The sequence below is a fragment of the Nymphaea colorata genome, chromosome 11 (genome assembly GCF_008831285.2).
Source record: "Nymphaea colorata isolate Beijing-Zhang1983 chromosome 11, ASM883128v2, whole genome shotgun sequence".
Classification (NCBI taxonomy): Eukaryota; Viridiplantae; Streptophyta; class Magnoliopsida; order Nymphaeales; family Nymphaeaceae; genus Nymphaea; species Nymphaea colorata.
In genome coordinates this window covers 17,350,790-17,361,706 of record NC_045148.1, presented here as the reverse complement: position 1 = coordinate 17,361,706, position 10,917 = coordinate 17,350,790, and the positions used below count along the sequence as shown (strand labels likewise).

At 43.9% G+C, this 10,917-nt stretch overlaps 1 protein-coding gene across 1 annotated transcript; it reads right to left on the bottom strand.

Annotated features, from left to right (window-relative positions):
• Positions 1-4,684: 4,684 nt before the first annotated feature.
• On the bottom strand, positions 4,685-10,604 carry LOC116263610 (TMV resistance protein N-like). Its single transcript, XM_031643345.1, has 4 exons — positions 10,430-10,604; positions 9,480-10,017; positions 5,147-6,203; positions 4,685-4,993 (listed from the first exon to the last, which is right to left on the bottom strand). Exons 1-4 carry the CDS (start codon positions 10,602-10,604, stop codon positions 4,685-4,687), a joined length of 2,079 nt encoding a protein of 692 aa, XP_031499205.1.
• Positions 10,605-10,917: the final 313 nt, after the last annotated feature.

Genomic DNA, 10,917 nt, shown 5'->3' with positions numbered 1-10,917 from the left:
TGGAGAAGATACCTTAGACATCCGATGACTCGTCGATACTCAGTTGCATCCACCGGTTGTCCTTCGAGATCCTTGTTCAACTGTGACCTTGGTTCCATAGGAATTTTAGTAGGATTGCAATCAAACATGCCAAATTGAATAAGTACCTTTTTGGCATAGGCTGCTTGTTTGATCCAGATACCGTCTTCACCTTGTTCCACCTCAATCCCAAGGTAATGGGTGAGCAGGCCGAGGTCGCTCATCTCGAACTCAGCCATCATCTGCTGCTTGAATGATGCGATTGCCTCCGAATCCTCCCCTGTTACAATTAGATCATCAACATAAACTCCGACGATGATACCGGTGCGGACTTTTCCCCTCGTATACATGGCTTGTTCAAGCGCGCATTTTGAGAACCCAAGGTGCTTCAGGCTTCGATCCAGTCGCGTGTTCCAAGCACGAGGTGCTTGTCGGAGGCCGTACAATGCCTTGCTTAGTTTGAGCACCATATGCTCCTTGTTCTTCACCATGAAACCTTCTGGCTGAGTTACATAAACCTCCTCCTCAAGTTCGCCATTGAGGAATGCTGATTTGACGTCGAGGTGATGAACTTGCCACCCACGGTTGGCTGCGACGGCAAGGATGACTCGCACGGTGTAGAGCCTGGTGACTGGTGCAAACACCTCATCGAAGTCGATCCCTTGCCGTTGAACATAGCCTTTTGCGACTAATCTGGCCTTGTGCTTGATCACCTCTCCGTCTGAGTTTTTCTTTAATTTGAACACCCATTTGAGTCCGATTGCTTTGGTTCCAACCGGTAGGGTTGTCAGCGTTCAGGTCGAATTTTTTTCAATGGACTCAATCTCCTTGGCCATCGCATCCACCCATGCCGGTTGGCCCATTGCCTCTTGGTAACACAATGGCTCCTCTATTGCCGCAAGCATGGCCTCTTCTTCGACGTCTTCATCATCGAGTTTGACATGCCGAGCGTCTCGCATGATATCATCGATATGTCTATACCGAATGGGTCCGTCATTACTGTCCTCCATCTCCGAGGTTGCGGCAGTTTCATCCGCCAGCAATCTCCGAGCCGGCGTCACCACCGGCGTTGCTTCGCCATCCATCGGTGTCGATGAAGAAGTAGGGTAGCCTAGATCCATGGATAGCGACCTTCCTACTTGTCCGCTTGCAACTGAGTTATCCACTGTTGATTCATCCTCAACAGTGAAATTCGACGAATCACTGCCTCCTACATCCATGTTCCAATTCCACTTTAATTTTTCTTCAAATTTAACATCACGACTTACATGGATTCTCCCGCACCGCGGATCGAATAATCGGTGTGCCTTGCAGCCATCCTCGACGCCGAGATACACCATTGGTTGGCTGCGATCATCAAGCTTCTTGAGGTGTGGTGTTGTCACCATGGCATGCGCCGTGCAGCCGAACAATCGAAGATGTGCAAGATCCGGCTTCCTATGACTCCAAGCTTAATACGGGGTGCGCTCGCCCATGGCCTTCGTAGGCAAGCGGTTCAACAGGTAGACTGCGTGTCGTACCGCCTCTCCCCAAAATCTTCCCGGCATGCTCATGCTCTTGAGGAGAGATCTTGCCATCGCCATCACCGTCCTATTCCTCCTCTCCACCACACCGTTTTGTTGTGGTGAGTATGGCGCAGTGAGGTGTCGCGCAATGCCCGCCTGTTCACACACATTGGCGAACTCAAGAGAGAGGAACTCGCCTCCACGATCGGTCCTGAGCGTCTTGACGCGATGCCCGCACGCGTTCTCGGCCAGCGCCTTGATCTTCATAAACGCAGAGCATGCTTGGTCTTTTGTTCTGATCACGCACAACCACATCCAACGAGTGAAGTCATCAACTATTAATAAGAAATAGCTATTACCGGCAGGGGTGGGTGGCGTGATCGGGCCGCAAAGATCAACGTGCAAGAGTTCGAGTGGCTCCTTCGCTCGATAGATGGCTGCCGACGGGAACGACTGTCTCGTCTGCTTCGCCACCAAACACTCCCGGCATAACTGAGCGGGATGAGAGATATGCGGTACCCCGGTTGCCATATTCTTGTTTACAAGCATCTTCAATGCTTGAAAGTTGACGTGGCCGAGACGAGCATGCCACAACCATGCCGGATCCTCGAGGTTTGCCAAGAGACACACTGGCCTTGCAATCTGCAGGTCGATACGATAGAGTCGATTTGACGTGCGTTTCACCTTCATGATCAGTTGCCATGGATTTTTGACAAATACCTCTAGTTTGTCTTCATCCATAACCACCTTGTGGCCCACCTCAGTGAGTTGCCTGAGACTCACGATGTTGCTGCGAAGCTTTGGAATATAATATACTTCCTGGAGCAGCCATTGATCATCATTTTTGCATTTAAAAAGAATTGAACCCTTACCCATGGTCTGCACCGATGAGCCGTCGCCGAACTTCACCTTGCCAGTGATTGCCTCGTTCAACTCCCGAAACTTGACCTTGTCTCCGGTCATGTGGTTGCTGGCACCGTTATCCAGGTACCAGGTGTCGGTAGTTTCCTTACCGTGCTCGGTCCCGTGCAGTTCGGGCCATACTTGCTCTTCATTCAGCAGGACAGCTTCTTGTCGTTCCTGCCATTCTTGTCTCTCAGGTGCAGCGGGCACTGCTTCTTCCAACTCTGCAAGCAACAGAGTTGGTTCGGTGTCATCAGTTTGTGTGAGATGCGCCTCTTCCTTCTTTTTGGGAGCCTTGCACCGGTTCGCATAATGCCCCAATTCGTTGCAATTGAAGCAACGGGTGTGACTCTTGTCACGACCATCGCCTCCAGAGCCACCTGCTCTGTCTTTCAGTGGGAAGTCGCCTCGTCCGCCTCTCCCGCGCCCTCTACCGCGCCCGCGACCACCCCGGTTGCAAGCACCTCCTTCCCTGTGACCTGTCTCCCTTCGGGTCGACGACGGGTCGCTGCCGCTTCTCTTTTTCCGTGCCTCCCACTCAGCCTGAGTGAGAAGCAGTTGCGCATCGCCATTGCCGCCGGTACCGAATGCTCGGGGACGAGAGCGTTCTTCGTACGTCTTGAGTCGTCCCACAGCCTCTTCAAACAACATTGTGTCGATGTCGCAAAATTGCTCTATGCCCGCGATTACGCTAAGAAACCTATTTGGAACGGTGTCAAATAGCTTCTTGACTAAGGCGGCATCGCTTAGGGTGCCCCCTAAGTTGGCATACCTGACGGACATTCCGGTGAGCCTGCCCGCATATTGATCCAACGACTCTCCTTCTTGCATCCTCATGGCGTCAAAGTCACTCTTCAACGTCTGCAGACGTGCATTCCTCACGCGATCTGCCCCGACAAATCTCGTCTTGAGGCAATCCCAGACCTCCTCCACCGTCGCCTTCTTCGCCACTTGCATTAGGAGATCCTCTGGGAGGGCTTGGAGAAGATGCGACCTCGCCTTCTTGTCCTTCCTCGTGTCGACAGCCACATCGGCCGTCGGCTCGACTGCCTCTCAGACGCCTTGATCTTCCATCATGGCCTGGACCCTAATCACCCAGCTGGTGTAGTTGGTCGCTGTGAGCAGCGGATATTGGAACGTTCCGCTGGCAATCTCCCGTGCTGCCTCGTTTGTGATGATCGACATCGGCTTGAATCGAGGGAGCTTTGGCATACAACCTGGGCTCTGATACCAAATGTTGGTGGTCTCCCTTGATTCGCACGCTCGGCAAGGCTTGCCTTTTCCAAAGATGTCGAGTGGCTTGAGGAAACAAAGGCCTCAAGGCATGGAGGTGTGCTGCGGATGTGAGGGAAAGAACGGTGGCAGCACTCCAAGAAGGAAAAACAAGATGCAGAGAGAGAGAAGGGAGCAGGCTGCGTCTAGGGCAGAGTGAGAGAGAGAAGCAAGGACGGCAGGAGAGAGAGAGAGAGCGAGAGTGAAGAGGGAAGAAGAGTTCACGGGTAGAGGGCAAAGCTAAGAGAAAAAAAACTCTTCTTTCTTCTTTTGGGCGTCTACTTCTTCAACTTTTTCATTAACAACTATATAAAGGAAATACATTAAAACAAAAACAAAACTTGATCCTTAATAATAGCAACTGCTGATCGTGCTTTCCATGATCTCCTCCACTTCAGCCCTCAACTTAGTAACTGCTGGTCACTCCCACCATTTCAGCCCTCAAGTCTCGCACCATTTTCTCCATCACCCATGATCTTGGGAACCGCACACACATTCTCCTCACGTACTCCATTTCTCTTTAACTCCCCACTATTTGGAAACGCACACACTTTCTCTTGTTTCCACTTTTCACTCCTTCACGCACTCACGCTTTTCCCACGAGCTCCACACGTTCTCACGAGCTCCTCCACTTCAGGAGTTAGAGCAACAGAGATGAGTGAAATCAAGAGTTCGGACGAGGCTGCAACAACCACTTAAATCGAGGACCTTCAGCTTCGGAAATACCTGAAATGGCTTTGCCTTTCACTAATGAACACAGGAAATATAATGCAGAATCCAGAATTGAGACTTTTGTGTATGTAAGACCAGATTTATTTTGGTGTATGATTTGGAACACACTAAACTGATTGAACTCTTGCAATTGTTTTACTAAAATTGAACTTGCTTTGAAAATTGAAATTAGTTGAAATTGACGTTAATGTATCTTTCTCAGAGTAACCTGCAGACGTAGGGGGAAAAACTATAAAGGGATTTGAGCGTCAGGACTACTCACTAACCATGCTATGCGATCCCAAGTGTTGAAAGTGGCCGTCGGATATGTGGAGGACGCAGAGCCGCTCATGCAGGCTATTGTGAAATGTAAGCGTTCGATAAGGACAGCCGCTCCAACTGAACCACCGCATGTTTCCTGGGAGACGAACCATCTTTCCTTCATCTTCAAATGCGTCTTTTGTTGCACCGGTGATGAAACGGAGTCTGGGCATCGCCCCTATTACCTTCCAACTCATCTTTACTCTTTCATCAGAGACTCCGAGGAAGTCGACACCATGGACATGGGGATTTCCCAAAGAAACCTATAAACACCAACGATTAAAAAGATCAAGAGTCCAAACCCCCACAGAAACTATATATTTAGAAGAAAGACTGCCTCACTTTTTGCATACCTCTGCATGGAAAACAAGGCAAAAATCAATCAGTTTAATTCATAGCTCTGCATTCTTGAGAACCTCCAATATTTGATCCTTGCTCCATGGCCTGCTGCACGTGAGAGGATCAGTCAGCTGTTCTTCTTTAACCACCATTTTTCCCGTGTCTCGGATTTGGTCATGCATTTCAAACTTGTCATTCTTGTCTATTTTAACAAGAGACGGGTGTTGCAGAACTTCAAGTGCCTGGCGCGGATACCATCCGCAACCTTCCCACATATGAAATGGATATTCTTTGTTCACTCCAACAAAGAAACACGCTATGTCTAAAAAGATGCACTTTTCCCTGTAATTTAGGCCTTCGTAGCTTATTCTTAATCTCTCATGGACATCCTTATGCTGTTCGCTTTTCAATGGTCCCAAAGCTTCCTCCCATTCTTCTCTTTCCTTTAGGAATCCAAAGTGCGACCCAAATACTTCGAGTGCTAGGGGCAGTCCCTCTGCTACCTTCACAATTTCCTGCGGTAGGTCACCAAGTTCTGCCAATAGTTGGTCGCTAACAAGTGCTCTGTGAATGAATAGTTGCAATGAGTCTTCTGTATTCAATCCCTCAGGGAAGTAAATATCTTCCTTCTGCAGTCCATGCCGGAGGAGTACCTCTCTGTTCCTTGTTGTCGCAATAATCTTACTCCCTGCACTAAACCACTCTTCATTTTTCCGACGGTTAGCTGTAAAAGCCTCAAGGTGACGTGCATGCTCGACATCATACAAAATCAAGAGAACCTTCCTGCTTCCAAGCCTTTGTTTCATCAAGCTAACTCCTTCCCTGACATTGTCTATACTCACGGTTTCTTTTAAGACTTCCTTCATGAGTTTCTCTTGCAAAGAGGATAGACCCTCCCTCTTTTCCTTTTCTCTGATGTCCGAGAGGAAACAACTTCCTTCAAATGTAGGAGAGAGCAGATTGTAAAGAGCCATTGCCAATGTGGTCTTCCCGATTCCACCTAGACCACATATTCCAATCTTGCAAACGCCATCTTTTTCTCTTTCCAACATTTGCTTTAGAGTATTTAATTGTGAAACTATACCAATAGGCTGTATGTCGAAAGGAACTTTGCTTAGTATACCAGAGACGTATCTAGTTCGAAAAGACTTTAAACCTAATTAGTTCCATCGGAATGGAATGGATTTAGATTAGGTGGATCATCTGAATTTCTTGGGCTGGGATTCGAGACAAAAACCAATTTCAACCCACTTGGCCATTTCTTTCATCTCTCTCTCTCTCCCCCTCACATCTTAGACTCCCATAACATGTATCAATAACTTGTTTATGACTCCACTCAAAGTAAGAAACTCTCTTCAGGGAGGAAAGTACTTAAAAACACATTTTGACAACCATTTTAAAGAGAAAAAAAGTATGTGGACAACCATTTTTTGATGGGTTTCCCACCTGCCTAAAAAAAAGTCAAAGCCCCAACTCAACTTCACATTCTTTTAGGGTACAAGGCCTACTTTTGGTGTCCCAGGTTGCGGCCCACTTTGTACTTTAGTGACGAGTGGCTGTCATTTGAAGGAACAAGTCAAACGGGTCACTTATCAAAACCCTTAACCGAAAAAAAAAACGAAAAAGAAAGTTCAACCATTTGGGCTCAGTTTTGTTCTTTTATCCTACCACTCCTTAAGAAAGCAGTCAACATTAAATGTGACTCACCAATGTGAGGGCGATCTACTCATCTCTTTAGGTAAACACAAACCTCGATTAGTTCCGCGTTTAAAACTTTAATTAAACTATCCTCTTCCCCAACTTTACTTTTTCAGCTCTCCATCATCCTCTCTCTCTCACTCTCTCTCTCTCTCACGCATATAAATCATTAGTGAATAAAAGCAAACCATAGAGGGTTATATTTCGACTAATAAAAGTTGCAACTACTTAATGGCATGCTTAGAAGGCGCAGACACTAGAGACTACGAGCCAAACTTTGCTGTAGTCTCACGTAGTTCTAAAAGCACAATCCAAATATATATATATATATATATATATATATATATATATATATATGAGTCGCCCAACCTCTGTACTTGGTTTTTTTTATATTTTGCAATGTTAAAAACCGTTACAAATGGTGTATTCCCTCGAGAAAAGTTGATTGGCTACATTTTTTAGCGATGGAATGCAACATTTGCGATGGTTTTAACATTGTTTTTCTTTTTTTTTAAGAAAAAACATCCAATCATAGATGTAGCCAGGTTCTACTATACATCCTTCCAAACAGAGCTTTATTTAATTACAGCCGCTTGAACATACGTCAGGCAGTTTTCAGGTAAGAGACAACTGAGTGCTGTGTTTAATTGCAGGTTCTTATTAATTTGAACACGCAGAGCAGAGATCATTAGTTCAATGAACTAAGAATTTTAACACGAATGCATGGATATCAGATTCATTAAGCTAAAGTTTGACAAAATCTCCTTCAAATGCGTCGAGAAACTAATACTTGGATCAATTCTGACCTCTGCCAATTTGGGCTTTGAGATTTAAGTGGTTTAATCTTAGGATCTCTATTACTAAGAAAAACAAGACAGGGAGAAACACAAGTAGTAAAAAGATAATAGAGGTAACTAGTGAAAATGACTAAAATTGACATGAACTTCATATACCACTAATTTGATTGAATTATCTTCATTTTCTATTCTAAAATCAGTAGCTGAAATTACGTTTTTTTTATTTTCATTGATTGCAATAATTGAGAAATATTGCTGCTCTTAGCGCTAATGGTAAGTTTTCCTGTCCATTCATCCCTTTTCAAAAGACCAGTACCGTCGTGTCCATGTTATTCAACCAGAGTCGTGCTGAATTGGCCTTTGGCCGGAGCTAGAATTTTTAGCCACAGGGATACTATTTTAAAATGCCTTTATGGGCCACTAATATATAAAATTAAGGCATAATAATTGAGAACACCATTAGGTTGTGTTTGTTTCACATCCACGGTGATATGAAATTATAGGATTGTATATTCATGGATTGAAGATTGGACCTCCCTTCCCAACATTAAATCCATAGTTTTTAACATGTATCATAAATTTAAAATCTATGCTATTGAGATCTAATGATATCTCAAAACACATTTTTTTATGGATCAAACATAGAAGCAAATCAAACCCAACTAAAAATTGGTAAGCAAAACTCCCGTGTAGGTCCCCTACACTTGGCCTCGGCTTCCTTTTGTTACCACTTTTTTTTCTTCTCTTTTTCCTCTCATTCTTTGTTGCACCAGAGGGCCCTTTGATGCACTAACTCTCCCTACAAAAGTGTCGCCCATTTTGATAGAAAAAGCAACCTTATCAACCCATAGCTTCTCTGGTCTGTGGTTTTCTGGCCCGCCCTTTGACACCCATTGCCAGAAATACTACCCCGATCCCAATGATATTTTTTGGGGTTTAGGGTTTAAATGGCATGAACTTTATGGGTGATTATCTTTTTCTGCATTAAATGCCTCTACAAGAAGCACATGAAGAGAAAGAACATGAAGACGAAGAGAGATAGAGATAGGAAAAACTGATGTCAAGGTTCACGAACACTGTGAGTGAGGAAAAAAAGGAAAATACTGCTCACATAACCCATATATGGCAGCTAGCAGCAGCTACAGGTGAGTTTCATAAGCAATATCTGTTAGGAACAACACACAAAACTCTCCTCTCTCACTCTCAAGAGGGGGGTAGAAGCAACAAGGAAGAAGACAAAGATTTACGTGGTTCGGAGCAATAATCTCCTACGTCCACGGTCGCACAAATCTTTCACTATTCACTTTCAGATGAACATAGACACTCTCAGAGACAAGACCAAGAAAGAAACTGCGGTCCCCCTCATAACATAAGGATTAGGGCAAACCTGCATTTGCACAATATGAGTGTCCAGTATGGATCAAGTTCCATACACCAACAATCTCCCACTTGGAATTTGATCCATCCAAGTGCATGTACATCACATACTCAACCTGTGCGATGCCTCCTCATCAATCAACCTTGGAGACCAACTGAGGTTAAACATAACCTCAATTTCTCAGCAGTCACTGGCTTTGTCAACATGTCTGCTGGATTCTCTGTTCCACGAATCTTTTCAAGATATAGTATTTTCTCTTCCAACAAATCTCTAATGAAATGATATTTCAATTCAATATGCTTTGTTCTAGCATGGAACACTGGATTCTTGGCTAAATGAATTGCACTTCGACTATCACAAGAGAGAACACTCTTCTCTTCATTTACATGCAATTCTTTTAGAATAGTCTTTAGCCAAATCATCTCTTTACTGGCTTTTGTCACTGCAATATATTCAACTTCAATAGTAGACAACGCAACAACCTTTTGAAGCTGTGAAACCCAACTGACACAGGTTTCTCCTATGATGTAAATGTACCCAGTGGTGCTTCTCTTGCTGCCAAGATCACCACCCAAATCTGCATCCACAAAGCCATGCAAAAGTAATTCATTTTGCTTAAAACAAAGGCTCATACATAAAGTTCCTTTCAAATATCGTAATATCCACTTCACAGCCTCCCAATGTTTCTTTCCAGGCTCAGCTATGTATCTGCTCACTGCTCCCACTGCTTGTGCTATGTCTGGTCTGGTGCATACCATAGCGTACATCAAGCTGCCCACTGCTGAAGCATATGAAATCATTGACATTTCTTCATGCTCTTCATCTGTCTTGGGTGACAAATCCTTGGACAATTTGAAATGAATAGCAAGAGGCGTACTAACAGGTTTGGCATCTTGCATCTTAAACCTGCACAAGATCTTCTCAATATAATTTTGTTGAGACAAATTTAAAGTACCTGTCTTACTATCCCTACTAATTCTCATTCCGAGGATTTGTTTCGCAGCACCTAGATCTGTCATTTCAAACTCCTTTGGTAGTTGTTTTTTCAAAGAATTGATCTCTTGCAAATTTGAACCTGCAATAAGCATATCATCCACATATAATAGTAAAATGACATAACAACTATCAAAATTCTTAAAGTAGCAACAGTGATCCATATCATACTTCTTAAAGGCATTTCTCCCCATGAAGTTATCAAACTTTTTGTATCACTGTCTTGGTTCCTGTTTTAAACCATAGAGACTCTTCTCTAACTTGCATACAAGACTTTCATTTCTTGGTACCTGAAAAGCTTCATGTTGCACCATATAAATATCTTCCTCCAAATCCCCATGAAGGAATGCAGTTTTTACATCTAGTTGCTCCAAATATAAATTTTCAGCTGTAACTAAACTTAATACTAGTCTTATAGTAGTTAGTTTTACAACAGGAGAGAAAATTTCTGTATAATCTATACCTTCTTTCTGTTGAAAACTTTCACTACTAACCTTGCTTTATATCTTTTTCTTCCATCTGCTTCTTCTTTAATCCTGTATACCCATTTGTTTGCAATGTTTTCTTCCCACAAGGAAGCTCAGTTAGTTTCCATATTCTGTTAGCATGTAGAGAGTCTACATCTTCTTTCATAGCTGACTCCCACTTAACTGAATCTGTAACCTGCATTGCTTCGTCAAAACACTCGGGTTCTCCGACATCAGTTAACAGTAAGTAATGTAAATAAGGAGAATACATTTGATTTTGTTTTGGTCTTCTACTTGATCTCCTCAATGGATGTTGGGATGTGCTTGGTTCTTGTTTCATCTGACTGTTTCCATCTTGAGTCTTAATTGCAACATTATCTTAACAGACATCTTGAAGTTCTGCAATGTCTTCACTTGTGTCATGATGTTCATTCTTATCAGATTAAGACTATCCCTGTCTTTGTACAGAGCCATTTCATTGAACACTACGTCATTATGTCTAATAATTTTTTTCG